This window comes from Gigantopelta aegis, chromosome 2, assembly GCF_016097555.1.
Source record: "Gigantopelta aegis isolate Gae_Host chromosome 2, Gae_host_genome, whole genome shotgun sequence".
Taxonomy (NCBI): Eukaryota; Metazoa; Mollusca; class Gastropoda; order Neomphalida; family Peltospiridae; genus Gigantopelta; species Gigantopelta aegis.
In genome coordinates, this window is record NC_054700.1 from 31,908,029 (window position 1) to 31,929,243 (window position 21,215).

General features: G+C 37.8%; 1 protein-coding gene across 1 annotated transcript; it reads left to right on the forward strand.

The window, feature by feature from the left end:
- Positions 1-674: 674 nt before the first annotated feature.
- Positions 675-20,955, forward strand: LOC121388201. The gene is made up of 11 exons (XM_041519473.1): positions 675-966; positions 6,398-7,113; positions 8,094-8,226; positions 9,030-9,370; positions 10,215-10,341; positions 12,461-12,552; positions 13,774-13,933; positions 14,383-14,588; positions 17,967-18,091; positions 19,490-19,553; positions 20,854-20,955. Exons 1-11 carry the CDS (start codon positions 675-677, stop codon positions 20,947-20,949), a joined length of 2,352 nt encoding a protein of 783 aa, XP_041375407.1. The 3' UTR covers positions 20,950-20,955.
- The last annotated feature ends 260 nt before the right edge of the window (positions 20,956-21,215 follow it).

Here is a 21,215-nt window from a genome sequence, read left to right on the forward strand (position 1 = left end):
CTTTATATATGTCTATATATATATATGTATATGTATATGTATCTATATCTATATCTATATCTATATCTATATCTATATCTATATCTATATCTATATCTATATATCTATATCTATATCTATATCTATATCTATATCTATCTATGTATGCATTATTATTTAAAGAGACATTCCTGAGTTTGCTGCATTGTAAGATGTTTCTGACTAATAAAATACTTCTACGATTAAACTTACATATTAAATATATTTTCTTGTTTAGAATATCAGTGTCTGTATATTCAATGTGTTTCTGGTTGTACAAAAAAACGTACAAAAAAAACGTGTTTTACGAAATAAAATGAAATTTAACCTTAGTACAAATATTAGAACGATCAGAAACACATTTAATATACAGCCACTAATATTTTATGCAGAAAAATGTATTTGATATGTAATTAAAATCGTTAAAAAGTCTCTCTTAGTTGATAACATCTTTAAAATTGCAGTAAACTCAGGAATGTCCCTTTAAGCTTTGCTGTAATTTCAACATTATATTGAGCAAAATAGTCTCCAAGACATTTTATACCCCATATTGTAAGTTGTTAAAAAATTGTTTTTAAATATCAGGTTTTCAAGTTCATGTGCTTTTGAACATGTCTGGGTAACTATGGCAACAAGCACTTTCTACAGTGTGCACCATGGGAACAACCAGTAGTATCGCCAAGAAGACTACACCTCCAGAGCCTGAGCCAGACCAAGACTCTGAAAGTAATTCAAGGATAGGGACAGAGCAGAAACAAGAGCCAGGACGTGTTGTACCAGCACCGGATTTTGAGATGTTCCGGTTTCGGTCCGTGCCGGCCAAACCTGAATCAGAGTCGGAAAAAGAACAAAAACCAGGAACAGGAAAAGAGAAATCAGGACTCACAGATGATACTGAGGAGATTCGTTTACGATCATCATGTCAGCCAAATTCAACCAAACTGTCAGGTACTGGTAAATCAGATTCAAAATAGTAGGAGGAGTATAAGTCTAAAACCGTCTGCAAATGATTTGTTGAAACACTTTATATAATTTATTTTAATTTAATTTGTAATTCATGGATAGTGTATGGAATGGATATATACTACCGACAAAAAATAAGGGAACGGGTGAAATTATAGTGAATGTTTTATTTCGATTAACGTCTGGAAAACAAATTTGGGGCGTGTATATCAATATCTGATGTTTCCACCATTTTGGGCGATGAATGCTCGACACCTTGATGGCATACTGTTGATTAATGTACGTATGGTTGCCCTGGGTATTGCCCGCCATTCATTCTGAAGGGCTACCGCAAGCTGGGCCACGTTGGCGGGTGCTGGGTCCCTGGCGTACACTCTCTGCCCAAGAACGTCCCACAGGTGCTCTATAGGGGACATATCAGGGGACTTAGCGGGCCAGTCGATTGTCGGTATGCCTTGTTGTCGTAGGTAATCGGTGACTATCCGAGCGCGATGTGGTCTTGCATTTTTGTCTTGAAATTCAAAATTTCTGCCAATATTTCTCGCCACTGGAACGACAGGACGCAAAATTTGGTCCAGATATCTCTGGCCAGTCAAATTTCCATTAACAATTATCAAATCTGTTCGCCTGTCATGTGTGATCCCTCCCCACACCATGACACTACCACCCCCATACCGATCATGGTCTAGAATTGTAGCCCGGGCATATCTCTCGCCGCTACGTCGCCAACAATGTTTTCTGCCATCTGTGAATCTCAGGCAGAACCTCGATTCATCTGTAAACATGGTGTAACGCCATTGTCGCACAGTCCGTCCCTGGTGTTGCCTAGCCCACCGTAATCGTTGCTGCCTATGGTGAGCTGTTAGGGTCACATGCTTCAGAGGATGCCTCGCTTTCAGGCGGGCTTTGTAGAGTCTGTTCTTGACGGTCGATGTTGAAATTCGCCTTCCTGTTATTGTACGGAATTCACTGTTGATAGCAGCAGCTGATTTGAATCTATTGCATAGAGCAATTAATGTTATGGTACGATTTTGTCGAGGTGTCGTCTTTTTAGACCTGCCACGCCCATGTCTCGTTGCAACCCCACCAGTTTGACGGTACTTATACCACAATCTAGAAATTACACTTTTTGTTTTACCAAACATTCGGGCAACTTGGCATATTGACGTACCTCCCTCTATCGTACCGACAATTCGCCATTTCGTCTCTTCATTAAGGTATCGTTTTGGGACCATTTTCTCGCATGTGATTACCTCACTTGCATCGGTGTTTGTGAGTTCCACCATAAGCACATACACGTGATCTTCTGTGTGCATGTGCATCACATGCTGTTCATGCATGATGTGAAATTTCATTTTGATCAGATGAAGCGTTCAGATGCAATGCCACTGTATTGTAACAGTGCATGTCAACGATAGTTACATTCACATCAGTCGTTCCCTTATATTTTGTCGGTAGTATATTTTGGACCAGATTATATATGTGTATTTTATTTACAGTCAAACCTTGTTTTAAGCAGCCATCAAAGGGAGAATCAAAAATTGCCTTTTAAAACAGGTGGCTGCTAAATACAGGTCAGTTTATGCTGTATTAGATAATTTGGAAGAATAAAAAGTGTGGCCTCATAAGACACATGGCTGCTTAATACAGGTGGTCACTAGAGCAGGTTTGACCAATTAATATAAGTTTTAATTTGATAGAAAATGTCTGCTTTTAAGACAGGTGGTCACTAGAGCAGGTTTGACTTTAATTGATATAAGTTTTAATTTTATAGAAAATGTGTGCTCTTAAGACAGGTGGCCACTAGAGCAGGTTTGATACAAACCATAAGCAATGTATTAAAAAGGCCTATGCTTTGTCTTCCCAGGCTGAACCAGAAATGTTGCATATTGAACAGTCACATGGTTTTAACCAATAAAGGTTGTGGAGGCTACTAATTTTCACTAACGGATTAGTAACTTTTTCAAAGCTATTTGTCACCAGTGCCAATGGACTTATTTCATAATTTGTACGACTGAAGACCTATAAACTTTAAAATAATTTTTTTAATTCTCACAATGTAGGTAAAACCAGTAATGATGAGACATGTGGTTTTAACTAATAAAGTTTGAGGAGGCTACTGGTTTTCACAATGTAGGTAAAGCCAGTAATGATGAGACATGTGGTTTTAACTAATAAAGTTTGAGGAGGCTACTGGTTTTCACAATGTAGGTAAAACCAGTAATGATGAGACATGTGGTTTTAACTAATAAAGTTTGAGGAGGCTACTGGTTTTCACAATGTAGGTAAAGCCAGCAATGATGAGACATGTGGTTTTAACTAATAAAGTTTGAGGAGGCTACTGGTTTTCACAATGTAGGTAAAGCCAGTAATGATGAGACATGTGGTTTTAACTAATAAAGTTTGAGGAGGCTACTGGTTTTCACAATGTAGGTAAAACCAGCAATGATGAGACATGTGGTTTTAACTAATAAAGTTTGAGGAGGCTACTGGTTTTCACAATGTAGGTAAAACCAGCATTGATGAGACATGTGGTTTTAACTAATAAAGTTTGAGGAGGCTACTGGTTTTCACAATGTAGGTAAAACCAGTAATGATGAGACATGTGGTTTTTAACTAATAAAGTTTGAGGAGGCTACTGGTTTTCACAATGTAGGTAAAACCAGCATTGATGAGACATGTGGTTTTAACTAATAAAGTTTGAGGAGGCTACTGGTTTTCACAATGTAGGTAAAACCAGCAATGATGAGACATGTGGTTTTAACTAATAAAGTTTGAGGAGGCTACTGGTTTTCACAATGTAGGTAAAACCAGTAATGATGAGACATGTGGTTTTAACTAATAAAGTTTGAGGAGGCTACTGGTTTTCACAATGTAGGTAAAACCAGCATTGATGAGACATGTGGTTTTAACTAATAAAGTTTGAGGAGGCTACTGGTTTTCACAATGTAGGTAAAACCAGTAATGATGAGACATGTGGTTTTAACTAATAAAGTTTGAGGAGGCTACTGGTTTTCACAATGTAGGTAAAACCAGTAATGATGAGACATGTGGTTTTAACTAATAAAGTTTGAGGAGGCTACTGGTTTTCACAATGTAGGTAAAACCAGTAATGATGAGACATGTGGTTTTAACTAATAAAGTTTGAAGAGGCTACTGGTTTTCACAATGTAGGTAAAACCAGTAATGATGAGACATGTGGTTTTAACTAATAAAGTTTGAGGAGGCTACTGGTTTTCACAATGTAGGTAAAACCAGTAATGATGAGACATGTGATTTTAACTAATAAAGTTTGAGGAGGCTACTGGTTTTCGCAATGTAGGTAAAACCAGTAATGATGAGACATGTGGTTTTAACTAATAAAGTTTGAGGAGGCTACTGGTTTTCACACAGGGATTAGTAACTTTTTTCAGGCTATTTGTCCCCAATGCCAATGAAAATATTTCTTAATTTCTACCTCTGAAGACATATAAATTTTGAAAACATTTAGTTATTTTCATGATGTAGGAAAAACCAGTCGGACATCTTCCTCTTCTTCTCTGAGAAGGGCATCACAGCAAAGTACAAAACATGCTACAGACACCACTCAAGTGACTAAAGGGAAAGGTAAGAAACAATATGTAACAAGGTCAAGGTGAAGATTTGAAATGCCATATAATCATAGAGCAATCTGGTTTTAAGTCCAACTCTCGTTGGTTACAAGATCTGACCTGGGCCCCATTCCATGAAGCAATCTTAGCCCTAAGATCAACTTAAGTGCATAGGGTAGCTATGCGCCTAAGGTAATCTTAGGGCTAAGATCGCTTCATGGAACTGGGCCCTGGAATAGTATGTGATCATGATAATGGTTTCATCGTTGAGAGTAATACATCTCAGATGGCACAGACGTGGTGTATTTTGACGTCTGGGTCTGTAAGTATAACTTGTTATCAATATATATATTAATGTGTACATGTCTTTAGATCAATTTACTTCTATAAACATCAACAATAAGTGTGAGAAATCCACATTGATTAATATATATACCTTTACTATTGGATATTAAAAACAATAAATGACTAAGGTTCAAACATTGTGCAGCTGTCAAAGATCCTGACAAAAGTGTGCAGTGACAAGCTCCAGTTTTAATACATCGTATCATGACTTGGCTTACTAACAAATCTTCATCATTGGACTTAGCTTACTAGACAGTATAATTCTTCATCATTGGTTTGATGTACATATAGTTACTAAACACCTGTTTATGTCTTACACATGTGTAACTACACATATTTACAATGCTTAAACACCTGTTTAAGTCTTACACACATGTAACTACATATATTTACAATGCTTAAACACCTGTTTATGTCTTACACATGTGTAACTACACACATTTACAATGCTTAAACACCTGTGTTAAAGAAAAACAGGCTTCATAAATTCGGACCAATGTTTTTAATATCATTCATTAGTATTTATGAAAATAGGTTTTTCTGTGCTTTGTGCTACACCTTTCTGCCAATTTATGGTCAAATCTTTCTGCTTCTCATATGTTAAAAATCTACCAGTTTTTTTTTTTTTTAATACCTAAATTTTTGTATAATAATTAAAATGAAGTGTAAGGTTTAGGTAGTTTGTTTTTGTTTATCTTTCAATGGATCACACGTAGGTAGAACAAGTCAAAAGTCCCTACTTCATCTCTGAAAAAAGCATCACAGCAAAATACATGTAAGAAACTACTTTTCACAAAAACATTAATGTTCAATGGTTTAAGAAATAACCTTTATCAAAAACATAAACATTCTTTGACAATATAGACCTAGACAGCATCAGTACATTGACCCTACTCTGATTTTAGCCAGAACAGTCACTGTTGGAATTAAGTGTCGCACCAACGTTGGTTAATGAACAACAGACAGCTGATCATCAGTATCAGTCACTGTTGGAATTCAGTGTCACACCACATTGGTCACTGAACAACAGACAGCTCATCATCCAATAGTATCTCATGAATTTTGTTCTCAAGTTTGTTCTTTTAAAATATTTCTTTCTTTTTTGTTTTTCTCCAAACAGTTCTCCACAACCTGTATATTATAAATGAGGTATGCTTTGGAAACTGTATAAAATAGGCAGATACCAGACAAGAATCCGGGGGGGGGGGGGGGGGGGGGGAGGATCTCGTGCTCCCCCCCCCCCCCAATATATTCCACTGCCTATTTTTGTCTAACTTTTTAAAACATATTTCACTGGGTTTCCCTTTTCCCCTTGTTCCCCCTCCTCAAGTATTTACTGGGTAGTCCTGGAATCCATGGGGGAGGGTGTTGTGGTTTGTACATCTCGGCTTTTTTTGCCACTAATTGCGGTCCTGTCAAAGTCAAATTAGATGCACAATCCTTCAGTGATTTTTACTTGGTTCTTATGTTCTTTCTAACAGGCAAGACAAGTCGAACATCCTCAGTTTCATCTCTGAGAAAAGCATCACGAGATGACAGCTCAAAGACAACTCCTCCTGGTGACTCTTCAAACGGAGACCTGAGTGTCCCTGAGAGCAGAGATGAGGTCGATGCCTCATTTTACGACCCCAAGATGAAGGAGAAATACTTCGACTCCATGACCAAGGAGACTAAAAAAGCACCAGAAAAGAAAGACACGGCAGTTCAAATTCCAGCCAAGAATGACGAAGATCTCAGAGCGGCAAAAGCATTGGTAAAGAAATTCCCCAGCATGCAAGACACCTTCTCTAATTTTGACTCTGCAGCTGTGAAGTTAAGACAGATTATTCAGAATCAGTTTTGTGCTAATGAATCCCAGGAGGAACTGATCACATTAGAGCAGTCATTCTGCATTTACGACCGGATTGAAGAAAGACAGGCACTGGGAGACTACCTGACCTTAATAGACATACCACAGTTGCTGTATAGTAATTACGATCTGATCATGAAATCGCTGAAATTAGATCACTGGACCGAGACGATACTGGAAGACAAATCAGGCCTTCCAGAAAAAGAGTGCATCTATCGCATCCGAAGCCTGCTGTGGAACTACACGGACGCCAGTACTCTGTTTGGGGAACAGCTTACCACCACTGGGATATTCCAGTGTTATATGAAGGATCTGCAAGCAATGAAAGATGATATCTCAGAAACTAGGGTGTGTTAATATAATTTCTGATTTCTCTTTGCAAGATAATATTATGCTCAATTGACATCGATGGTTAATTGGTAAAGTGATCATGATTTTAAAACTGTTTGTTAATCCTACCAGCTACTTTTAGCACGAGTATGCACCTCAGTGCAAAGACATAAATGCACTACACTGACACCTCCTCCTCCTCTCTCTCTCTCTCTCTCTCTCTCTCTCTCTCTCTCTCTCTCTCTCTCTCTCTCTCTCTCTCTCTCTAACCTACTCACTCTTTCTGTCAATCTCTCTCTTTCCTATCTTCTTTCTGTCATTCTCTTTCTCTGTCTCTCTCTGTCTCTCTCTTTCTCTCTCCTCTATCTCCTATCTTTTGTCATTCTTTCTGTTTCTCTTCCTCTTGTTCTCGCTCTTTCTCTCTTACTCTTGTTCTCTCTCTGTCTCTGTCTCTCTCTCTCTCTGTCTCTCTCTCTCTCTCTCTCTCTCTCTCTCTCTCTCTCTCTCTCTCTCTCTCTCTCTCTCTCTCTCTCTCTCTCAACTTCTCTATCTTCTTTCTCTGTCTGTCTCTGTCTCACTTGATGTATTATAATCAAGAATTGTTTTTAATGGCATACATATGGAAAGTACCCATTTGACAATCCAAACTGACCTGTGTTAACAAGTCAGTAATATTTTGAAAGATTTGGCTTGTGGATTCTTTTGATGATCGGCCATGTTGCTGTAAGTTTAGAATAGAGTCTGCGACAGTTACTGTTTATGGGTTTCGATCAATACAGAGGCACTTCATTAGACAAACATAAGTCAATATTAACTGCAGTGGCCATCCACCTCTCTCCTAAATTATGCACTCACCCAAGGATACAAACTGAGTATGTACCAGCTTTAAATCCACTGGGCCACTGAGAGATGTTATTTGTTTCAAATGAGCAGAGTCTCTTCAAGTATTTTGTTTTGTAATGATACTGATAATAATCACATATATTTCTTTCTCACAGAAAATCAGCTACATCTTTGAATCTGCAGTGTCAGCTATTCACAACTGTTCCAAGAATTTAGCTAATCATCACCAGTTTCACAAACTTGAAGTAGTGAATCACATCATTCCTTACCTCAAATGTAATTCGCCAAGTAAGTTTTATAACTGAATGCACATTTCCCTAGGTGTGTTTTTGTTGTTGTTGTTTTTGTTGTTGTTGGCCATGTTCAGGATAGTTCAGGATGTTTATCATAGAAAACATGTGGCAAATGGATAACAAAATTCAAAATGGTTTGACGTTTTAAAACCTTTTTGTGTTGCTAAGCACGCCACCTGCCTGAAAACTGCATGATGCACATAAAACTCCTTTTTTATGTCAACATTTTCATGTTTTATTAGGGTTGTGTGGGTATAAATGTTCATTGCAATCTGGGTTCAGATAATCAAGTCACGAATACATAAACCGAGCATTCTGGACCATGGCTGAGCCCTGGCATGGCTGAACGATATGTCGGACCCATGAGACAAGTAGTGAGAAACACGCTAGCGAGCCATTCTGGACCCTAGCCCTGGCATGGCCGATATTCGGACCCCAAGTAGTCTAGTGAGCCATTCTGGACCAGCTGGCATGGCTCGATAAAAACTTGAGAAACTCTATCCATTCTGGACCCTGGCCGAGCCCTGGCATGGCTGAATGATATGTCGGACCCATGAGACAAGTAGTGAGAAACACGCTAGTGAGCCATTCTGTCAACCAGCGGCGTCAAGAAAGTTTCTATACACTGGCAGCGTGAATATGCTACCCCTACTCTAGATGCAGTATTCATGTGACTTAACTTCTTGTGATTAGTATACTTTTTACACTCGTTTTAAACAGGTATTTTTAAACAGGTTGAAAACAGTTTTAACACCTCATGTATTTTAACTTATAGTAATTTATTAATATTTTTTGTAGAGGTGAAAATGATTGTACTGCTGACATTGTCCTATATCATCAGTGAGGATGAGAATGAGTTACTTCTAGCCGATGAAAACGTGCACTCATTTCTCATCAAGTATTTATGTAAGGCTTGGAATTCTTTCGACCACCGCTTTGATGGGTTTGCAGTCGATGAACTTGTTGCAGGCTTGATGGGGTTGGCAAAAAACGATACAAACAAGAAACTGTTGATGGAAAATGGAGCACTTCCTATTTTGTCTGCCATCATGAAATCTGGATCTGATGCAGAAAAGAAGCCGGCCATTGAATGTATTTGGGAATTGTCATTCAATAAAGAAAACCAAAAGACCATTCTAGTGAGCATAATATGTCTTTTGAGATGTCATATATTAATCATCTGTTAAAGTCATCTAAGTTACTATGTCATTATGATAATGTCATTAGTAACTTAGATGAATTCTATTTCTTTTCTTTTCCTTATCTGTCCTTTCAGTTTATTCAATCATTTTTCACAAATGTTTACTTTAATTGATTTATTTATTGAAAATTGCAGTCACCATTATTGTACAATTTAATGTTTGTAATTAGGAGAGGGCTTCGTAAGTTTATAACTTGTGCCCAATCCTTTTGTATATATATATATTATATGCAGTAAAATATGTTTTCACGTATGTAAGACACCTAATAACTGAATGAGTTACCTGTGCCCATAAAACATTTAGAGTCTAGACTCGAAAAAGAAGAAGTTTGTTTTGTTTAATGACATCACTAGAGCACATTTATTAATCATTGGCTATTGGATGTCAAACATATGGTCATTTTTGATAGTCATAGAGAGGAAACCTGCCCATTTTTCCATTAGTAGCAAGGGATCTTTTATATGCACCATCCCACAGATAGGATAGCACATACCATGACCTTTGATATACCAGTCGTGGTGCACAGGCTGTGACAAGAAATAGCCTAATGGTCCCACCTACAGGGATTGATCCCAAACCGATCGCTTATCAAGCGAGCGCTTTACCAATGGGCTATGTCCCGCCCCAGTCTAGACTCCAGACTAATCAAGTGTGAGACTTTAACATCATGGCATTAACATAACAAATTGTAATTTGTATCCATCAGAGACTTGAGTGTAGACTAAAGGTTTTATGAATAGGGGCTGTAGTGTGTTTTAAACAGACATTCCTTTGCTCCCAGGCAGACAAGGAAGTGGTGAATCTGTTGACGGACCTCAGCAAGTCCGATCAGAAGGTAATCGCGAAGGCAGCAAGTGGCGCCCTCTGGGTCCTTGGTGCTCAAGAAAGGTCCAAGAAGAAACAAGAGGGTAACTATAGCAACTTTTTCATCGTCTTTGTTTAAATTTTTGAAAATTGTCTCATACAGATATCCCGATCTCAGTGATGAATTGGGCAGTTGTTTGCAAGGCCTCCCTGGATCCCCAGAGCTTCTGATGTAGGTCTGTTCCATGCGGCCAGAAGTGGCTTCTCTCTGAGTTGTGTAGTGGACATTGTTGTAGGATATGTTCTGGTGTCTGCAGGCCTGTGTCACATTGACAGTCACTTGTGTGACATATATTAAGCTTGTGGAGATGGAAGTTTAGGCTGCAGTGGCCTGTGCAAAGCCTGAAAATTGTAGTCTGGCCTCGTCTTTCAAGTGTCTCCCATGGGTCATGGTTTGTCACTCCATGTTGAGATTTTCATACTTCCTTCTGCTTTCGCTTGATGATAGTCTTGATTTCTTGATAAGAGGTGGAAACTCTTTCCTGAATCAACTTCTTCCACATTTTGCTAGTGAATCTGCTTTTTCGTTTCCAGCAATGTTGCAGTGTGCTGGGATCCACTGCATTGATGTTGTTGTGGTTGTTGATAGCTGTGACAGTAGGGTGTAGACTTTTCGTGATGTCTTCTGGGGACAAGAGCTTTTGGAGTACTGATCTGCAGTCAGTGAAGATTACTGCATGTAATGGTGGGAAATGTTCTTGTCCAGATTGTTTTGTTGAAGTTTTTTTCTATCTGTTCGAGAGTCAGGTTTTCCAGCATATCTGGTGTCATATCTTCCTTCCTGGTGATGCCTGGGATGTCAAGAGAAATTTTGAATTTGACTGTTGGGAGTTGCCATAAGTTCATATTTATCAGTGGTTCACAATGTTCTGGATATTTTGAGATGACGTCAACATGTTTTCTGGTTAGGTCTTGTGTTATATGTTTTATACTTTTCCATTTCAGTCTGTTTCTGCAGCATTCTTGCATGGATTTGTATGCTGGGTGATCTGGGAGTCTTTTTAACTTCTCGTTGTGTATCAGAAGTTTGGCTTCTCGTTGCTCTTTTAGGGACTGGAGACAACAGGTCTTTGCCATTCCATTTATTGGTGTTGTTTTCATTCCGCCAGTTATGATTCGCAAACCTGAATTCTGGACTTTATTTAGTCTTGAGGTGTTGCCCTTTGTTGCTGTTGCCCAGGATGTTGATCCATATTCCATGACTGACCTGACTGATCCAGTATAGACTTGCTTTAGAGTTTTGCTGTTACTTCCCCACTTGGTGCCTGCCAGTTTTTTCATGATGGAAAGTCTTTGTATGTGTTTAGATTCCATCTTCTGGATTTGGTCTCTCCATGTTAGTCGCTTGTTGAGTTTAACTCCTACATATGTTGGTTTGTTAGTCTGTGGAAGATCCTTGTCTTCAATATGCAGTCTGTACTATAGCAACAAATCGCTGTACAAAACCGGCCTCAGTGGTGTCGTGCTTAAGCCACTGGACATATGGCTGGTAAGTATTGGGTTCGCAGCTTGGTACTGGCTCGACGGGTAGGTGTAAGACCACTACACCCTCTTTTCTCTCACTAACCACTAACCCACTGTCCTGGATAGACAACCCAGATAGCTGAGGTGTTTGCCCAAGACAGCGAGCTTGAACCTTAATTGGATATATAAGCATGAAAATCTGTTGAAATGAAATGAAAGTGTACAATAGAGATTGAAAATGGTCTCAACAGACGATGCTATCTTGGAGATCATGGGTGTTTATTTGCCTCAAAAGTAGTAAGCATGTGCGACTTCTCTATATTTATATAGAGCAGGACAAAAAATTTACATTTTCATCCACAAGTAGGAGATGAGGGCTACTAACTTGGCTTAATAAGATGTTTTTGAAATAAAACAATTTGTAAAATGAAGCTAAAATTTCCAAAGTCAAAGCCATGAGTGTAAGTCAAATTATAGAAATAAAACTGTGGGTGTCATTAAACAAAACAATTTATGTTATTTATAGTTGGCAGTTATTTCCATTTTTTATTAAAAGCAATGTCATTGTTACCACTATATTATATATGTCTGTGTTTTGACATTGCATAAATAACCCTTGAACTCCTCTTGTACACAGACAGAACTTTTTATTTACTAATAATTTTGTTGTAGCTCATATATTGTTATTGTTTTTTTAAGAGGCCAAAAAGAGCAAAACCAGCCCCGAGAAGAAAATTGCAGATCACATTATGATGAGCTATGCTTGGGCAGATCAAAAGAAAGTCATTCAAGTAAAAGTTATCTTCTCTTGATGGTCTTTATTTTACAGTTATCTTGTTTTTATGATTTTCTTTCCACAGTTATCTTCTCTTGGTTGTCATTACCCCTCACACAGTAATCTTCCCTTGACAAGTTTGTATTTCCACAGTTATCTTCCTTTGGTGATTGTTATTACAGTTATCTTCTCTTGATGGCCTTTATTTCACAGTTATCTTGCTTTTTACTTTCATACAGTTATCTTCCCATGATAAGTCTACATTTCCTCACAGTTATCTTCCCTTGACAGTTGTTATTATTAGAGTTATCTTGTCTTGGTTGTCTTTACGTTTACACAAGTTATTTTCGCTTAATAAGTGTATTTCCTTACAGTTATCTTCCCGTGACAGTTATTATTACAGTTATCTTCTCTTGGTTGTCTTTACTTTTAGTTATTTTTTCTTGATCAGTGTATTTCCTCACAGTTATCTTCCCTTGACAGTTATTATTACAGTTATCTTCTCTTGGTTGTCTTTTCTTTTACACATTTATTTTTCCTTGGTAAGTCGATTTCCTCACTATTATCGTCTCTTGGTGGCCTTTATTTCAGTTATCTTGTTTTTTTAACTTTTACACAGTTATCTTCCCGTGATAAGTCTGTATTTCCTCACAATTATCTTCCCTTGACAGTTATTATTAGTTATCTTCTTTTGGTTATCTTTACTTTTCCAGTTATCTTTCCTTGATAAGTCTTTATGTTCTCACAGTTATCTTCCCTTGATGGTTGTTATTATTACAGTTATCTTCTCTTGATGGTCGTTATTATTACAGGTTATCTTCTTTTGATGGTCTTCCTAGGTGAAGGACCGGCCTCGGTGGCGTCGTGGCAGACCATCGGTCTACAGGCTGGTAGGTACTGGGTTCGGATCCCAGTCGAGGCATGGTATTTTTAATCCAGATACCGACTCCAAACCCTGAGTGAGTGCTCCGCAAAGCTCAATGGGTAGGTGTAAACCACTTGCACCGACCAGTGATCCATAACTGGTTCAACAAAGGCCATGGTTTGTGCTATCCTGCCTGTGGGAAGCGCAAATAAAAGATCCCTTGCTGCTAATCGGAAGAGTAGCCCATATAGTGGCGACAGCGGGTTTCCTCTCAAAATCTGTGTTGTCCTTAACCATATGTCTGACGCCATATAACCGTAAATAAAAATGTGTTGAGTGCGTCGTTAAATAAAACATTTCTTTCTTTCATAGGTGAAGGAATATCTGAGGAGATCTGGGTTTCATATCTGGATGGATATCGACAACATGGGTGGTTCTACTCTCCAGGCAATGGCTGAGGCAGTTGAACAGTCAGCAGTGGTTCTTATCTGTATGTCTGATCGCTACAAGCAGAGTCAAAACTGCAGAAATGGTGCGTTAAGAAAAGAAACCTTGCTATTAATTGGTATAGTGATGGCCATGGTAAGTGCCCTTTGACACAAGTTCATTAAAAATTGTAATTTAAATGGTAAAGTAAAACCATGGTAAAGTGGAATGTACTTACTGATAGTGCATATAAAAAAACATTTAGTTGGAAAAGTTTAACAGTGTTGCTAATAACAAAGCAAGGATATTATTATCTAACTAAAATAAATGATTGAGTTTGTCATATTACAGCAAACAATATTGTTTAAAATTGGCCTAAGATCTTGGTAAATTGTTTTATTTATTTTTGCTCACCAGAGGTACAGTGGATCTTCCTTCCCTTGGTGGATATGTTTACCCCTACACCAAAATGTGTCCCAAACTGGTCAGGGTACATGCTGTTCTGTATGTGGAAAAGATCTTATGCAACTGTTTGATGATGTTTATTTACCACAGAGGCCGAGTATGCATTTTCGATGAAGAAAGACATTGTCCCTCTTCTGATGGAGCGCGGCTACCAACCAGACGGCTGGCTAGGAATGATCAAGGGAACGAAGCTGTTCTTTGAGTTCAGCGGCAAGTACCCATTTGAGAAGAAGATAGAAGATCTGGTGAAGGAGCTTGGAGCTCGAGGAAAGACTCTCTCAGAGGGAGTTCCAGGGGTGGGTATTTAGTAAACAGAAAGGGGTGAGATCTAGCTCAATTGGTTGAACTGCTCTCTGAGGTGCTTGCAGAGGCAGGATCGAACACATCTAGAGTGTATAGAACCAAATCATTGAAAAACTGACTCAGGGTTTTTTCTTGTTGGTATTGAGTGCACCACAACTGTAGGGTGTATAGAACCTCAGGTATGTACTTTCTCTGTCTGTGGGGGGGGAAAGATCCCTTGCTGCATTAGTAAAAAACTGTCAGAGTGTATAGAACCAAATCAGAGAAAAACTCTCTCGGAGTTCCAGGGGGGTGTATTTAGTAAACACAACTGTTGAGTGTATAGAACCAAATCAGAGAAAAACTCTCTCAGAGGGAGTTCCAGGGGTGGGTATTTAGTAAACAGAACTGTAGAGTGTACAGAACCAAATCAGAGAAAAACTCTCTCAGAGGGAGTTCCAGGGGGGGGGGGGGGTATTTAGTAAACACAACTGTACGGTGTATAGAACCAAATCAGAGAAAAACTCTCTCAGAGGGAGTTCCAGAGGTGGGTATTTAGTAAACACAACTGTTGGGTGTATAGAACCAAATCAGAGAAAAACCCTCTCAGAGGAAGTTCCGGGGGGGGGGGGGGGGGGGTATTTAGTAAACACAACTGTTGGGTGTATAGAACCAAATCAGAGAAAAACAGCAGACTAAGGTGAGTCTCTAGTTTCAACACCAGAGCAGGCGATTGCCATAAAGGGAAAACAAGATAACAAGTAAGATTAGTCAACTAGAATAAGTTAAGAAACTGCGTACTCAAAATTCCTAGGGGGTCCTGGGTGGGACTGAGGGGGGGGGGGGGGGGGGGCATACCTACCACCTACCAATACTTGTGTGTCTGTCATGAATGAATTGTACCTACTACCTAAAACCAATTACCATGCAAAGCACTAGGCCTTTTTAAAACTACACTCATACTATAGGGGAACAAGACAGTAGGAACAACCTTAACACAAAACCTAGGTACACACGAACACGGCATGCATACTCAACATACCACAGGATGCATTGTCTAATGATAACAATGCATCCGACCACATATAAATCAAAATAATGGCCCAGCACGTACTCCAATAAGGAGTCGGACAAAAGAATACCGACTCCGAGTACACCAATGCACTGCACCCGGAAGGGACTGGACAAAAGAATACCAGTCCCACCACCCAAACCCAAACAAACTTTCCTTGTTGCTGGCAGGACTTCTTGGGCAAAAAAACAACAACGGAAGACACCTCACCACCACGGCATCAACAACCAACATCAAGCTCTACATAACCGCCTCTACCTCGTCCGACCTACACAATTGATCGAGTCTCCCCTGGGTTGTCATGCCACGATCAGAAGAGATCAGGCCCTTTTTAAGGGCCCTACGGGCAACCTAGGGCAACACCCTACAGCACCAAACAGGTCATAATAAAGAGCTACTCTTGGATTACTAAAAGCGAAACCTATTAGCTCTCCTCATTTTTCAATTAGAACGACCATCAATATTACGCCAAATCTCCCTCATGTAAACGCGCACCTCTTTCTCTTTGGCATAATCCTACGGGACACTCAAAATTCCATAGCACCAATTACACTCCGCCTGTCACCTTGGACTGCTGGTGCTCCCTTGCACTTGCTAGTGCAGGCGGCGTCCCTTCTCTACCCCCCCCCCCCCCACCTTTTTCCTGTCCTGGACAGAGAGATCCGGCCAAGGCGGGTCCCTGTGCCCAGTATAGGCGTGCGCTACAACAGCTTGCTCTGAATGTGCACGTAAAGTCCTTTTAGCCTTTAGCCTAGCCGTAAGATCTAGCTCAATTGGTCGAGCTGCCGCCTGAGGTGCTTGCATCGCAGGATCGAACTATCTAGGTGGATCCATTGAACTGACTGAGTTTTTTCTTGTTCCATTGAGTGCACCACAACTGGCCAAAGGCTGTGGTATGTGCTTTCCTGTCTGTGGCATATAAAAGATCCCTTGCTGCATTAGAAAAAATGTAGCGGGTTTCCTCTGATGACTACATGTCAGAATTACAAAATGTTTGACATCCGATAGCTGATGATTAAGCTGCTCAATTCAGATAAAACAGGAATAATTTTTTACCATCCTAATTCTGCACAAAAATTGTCATCCTGTTTAATAGGATCCCGCTCATGTTTGAATCACGATCGTAACTAATACACTGGCACTAGTTCAAATTAAACTACAGCAATGTACCAGCCAGAAAAACTACATTTTAGGACAACAAACTATGTCCCATTTATCATCGATGGCAGGATTGGTAGAGTTAACTGTTCAATTAAAATTTGGGTGCAACTTTAACTTTGACCTGCAAACATACTATTTGGTGTTTTACCACATGTACCTGTACACAGGACTAACTCTATTAAACTTCAAAAATTGAAGAAGAAAAAATATTATTTTGCAACAAAATATTAGTTACTGCAGAAAATATGTTTGCTAAATTAAAATATAATTCAGTAACAAGATAAAGCCAGTGACAACATGTACACGCACATATAGGTAGCATATTATACCAAAACACATCTTGCTGGGATGCAGTTCTTGCAAATTTAAATAGAGCATTTTAAGGGCAAACAACATGCAATTGTTATTTACAAAGTGAAAGTTTTCGAACCCCCGCCCCATCTAGTTTTAATGTTTAAATTTGTTTTTAAAAATCTGAATGAAAGTAAATTATTTTTCATTAAATTACTATAAAATTAATATTTATGTCCTCTAAAAAATCTAAATTTTGACAAAGAATGGACAAAAACATTTCATGCTACAGATTATCGAAGTTATCTTGGCTATGACATCACTACAACACACCTTGGTTTAATGCTTCCTTACCTACCATTAGTGAGATATGTGACAAAGAGATAATAAAATCAGCATAATTTATGCAGAACTACATGTAGGAAGGTCAAGGACACTTACTGTTGTATCCAAAATGCGTTACCAGTATGTAAACTTCCATGTTCTTCTATTAATTTTTAAGGGTGAAATATTATTTAAATGTATTTATTGATTATGGCTACATACATAGTCAAAACTGCTCTAATGGTCATCTGTATTAAGCAAACACCTTGTTAAGAGGCCATATTTTTATTGTCCCAAATCATCTAATATAGTACAGACTGACCTGTACTAAGCAACCACCTGCCTTTAAAGGCTATTTTTTGATACTCCCTTTGGTTTGACTGTATAAATTTGTAAATTCTTGTTTTTCTTCATACTCCTAAATAATATACTTTCTGTCACATGATTGTGTGTCATAGTATGATGTTAAACAAGAAACAGCCACTGATTAAACAATGTGCTGAGGTGTCATTAAACAGGCATTTCTTCTTCTCTTTTACAATAGGTGGAAAACCAAATTGCAGTTATTAAATCTGCCCCACTGCAGGCTGGGAAGGGAGCAACGGTCGCCGAGTGGTCCATCAAGGATGTTCAGAACTGGCTGGAGAAAAACAAGCTAACATCGTCAAGGTGAGGACCAACAGAAAATAAACCTCATCAAAATGAAAACAGTCAATTTAAATTAAATGTTTTATTAGAAAAATGCAGTGCTTATGGTTTGAAAATAGATAGTAAGCATTAAACTGCACTCCTGGAATTATGTAACAGTAATTTTGAGTAAACAAATTAGTGATATTGAGTATAACAAGGCAAGCAGTTATTTTTGTGGAAATCGTTTTGCGTGAACACACATAATCCTTTTTTAATTTTAATAAGTTTTATTTTGTTTTATCTAAAGTCATTCCTTAATATTTGACAGAAGCAAGTGCTCTTGTGTCAAATATTAAGGACTGACGTTAGATAAAACAAAATATAAATTATTAAAATTAAAAAAGGACTTTAGATCTGCTAAAGCAGCATTCTCATTGTGTGATTGTCACATGCAATTTGTTGGCCTTACAAAAACTGGAGTGTATAAGACTAAAGTCATTCCGATTTAGGTGTTTTCACAGTACGATTTGATCGCATGCGACAAGTCAGTACAACTAATCGCATAATGATAACACCTCTTAACTAGCATTCATTTTCAAATATTTATTAAATTGATGACAATCATAAATAAAAACCTAACTTACTAGTACTAGTAGAGTGTCTTCCTAATCATGTAGATTATTTCCCTGTTTTATTCACGATATTCCTCGTTTGCAAAATAAAAAACATAACTTAGTATAGCACTAATAGTGTGTCTTCTTAACCATGTTTCATAACAATATTCGCTGTTTGTCAAATGAAAAATATAACTTAGTAAAGCATTAATATTGTGTCTGCCTAACTGTGTAGATTATTTTCATCTACTGTATTCCTGGTATTTCAAAGGTTGTGGTATGTGATTTTCTGTCTATGGGAAATTACAGACAGAGAAATTGTTGATACTTTGAAAATGCAGTGAGATGTAGGTTAGTGGTTAGGTGTTCACCTGAGGTGTAATGAGCTGCATCACTCATAATGTGGATTCACTGGAACTTTTCCCATTCCAACCAATGTCTTACAACTAGTATATCAAAGACCATCGCATGTGTTGCAGTGCATCTGGTTTAAAAATATATGGTCAGCAATAAACTGCTCTGCTGAAAATATGTAGACAAGCAATTGCTCTCAATGTCAAATTCAGTTAACTTTTTAATAAAACAAATGAAAGATTAGTATGTGATGAGATAAGCAGTTTTCACCTACGCGGAAATCATTTTGTGCAAGCAGATGTGAGCGAGACAAGTTGCTTGTGTCAGACCTAAAGGACTGGTGTTGCATATAAAAGGCTATTGCTGCTATTCAGCTGCTGTAGCCTACATGGCAGCAGCAGGTTTCTTCTCTCACTGGGTATCCAAAGAGCATTTGGTTATCATATTGTTATTGTAAAATGTTTTTCAGCAACAGTGCCCTGAAGAATTTGACTGGAGAGCAGTTAGAGTTCCTACTTAAACTGTCACACAGGGTTGGTAATATTATTATATGTAGTTTAGAAAGTAGTATTTATATGAATTTAAGTGCATTTAAAGATATTATAGATTCATAGAGGGTTCATAATATATGTAAAAAAAACAAAAACAACCAATAATAGATCTGTTTACTTGTAAATAAATGTTTTTGATGAAATATTACAACTTCACACTTGATCAGTAAAATATGTAGTTTACAAAATATGTATAATAAAGACATTAGAAAAGACATTACTAATTCAAACAGGATTGTTAATATGTACATGTACATTTGTGTGTAATTTAGACAATAATCTCTATTTAAATAAATGCATTTAAAAACATATTACAAATTCACACAGAGTTGGTAAATATATATTAATATGTAGTTAGAAAATAATATCTACATGCAAATTTACTTTCAACAAGTTTTTCACCATTATTTTTTATACCTGGACATCCTCTATCAATATAAATAACAAATAAATAACATTTATGAAGCGCGGTTAACTCCCAGTCAAACTGCATGCATGCTACTTGTAGTACAATAGTATAATTTACAAACAACCAGGAAAACAATATTAGATATGAAATGGTCGTTTTATTAAAAACAACATAAAATGATAACGTAATATATACATGTACAAGTACCTGACAATTACAGGTAGTATTACATAAAAATTGTACATAGCATATTAATAAAGAAACCAACTATTGTAGGTGGGGGAAAATCTGCCACACCCATACATATTTAACATGGTGTTTCTAACACTAAATGGACATGGTTATTGAACTCAAACTCGAATCCATTTATGACGTAATCTGTTCTCAGCATTTAATTTCGAATCTCAGACAGTTGTATTTTTACAATGTACTCCTACTGATAGAGGAAAGACGATGAGTCAGCTATTTAAGGAGGTCTGACATGGGAAAGGGGTGGGAATTAAAACCCGACAAAGCTTTCTTACCTTGTCTCAGAGCTTCCTGACAAAAGTGACACTTATCGGACAATTGACCAATCAGCGACACTTCATCCCCTATCGTTATCAGTTCCAGCAATCAGCGGACTTCACACACTGTTAGCAGTTCCAATTAAAGAAAGACTGGGGCACAAGCCCCAGTGTGTCGTAACTTGTCTCATAAATATAATTAAAAACATGTGTTTAATTGACAATATATAGTCTTTGTCACGAATGTATGTTTTGAAAATAATTAGTATGAAAACTTTATAATCTTACTGGTATGTTAATTGGTGTTTTAAATGATAGGTTATAATTAAGCTTATAAATTAATTTCTTCTTCTTATTTTTGCTACAGGCTCCAGAATTCTATTTTGGTTACATTGAGAGGAAGCTTGGCTTGAACAGTTTAGAAGAAATGATGAAGTTTTCAAAAGCTGTTGACAGATTATAACTAAAAGTGTTTTCTATGAGGTATATACATAGAGATTATTATACGAGCTTATGTGTTATACTGATTTTATGAAATGAGTGTCAGGATTATTGTATTACCCTCGCTCTCGCTCGGGTAATACATAAATCCTGACACGAGAGTGTAATAATACATAAATCCTCACACGAGAGTGTAATAATTTCTTTATTATCCACATTATCCAAACTATTATTTTCACGAATAACAAGCTACGGCCATGTCAAAACATTTCAAATGTTACTTAAAAG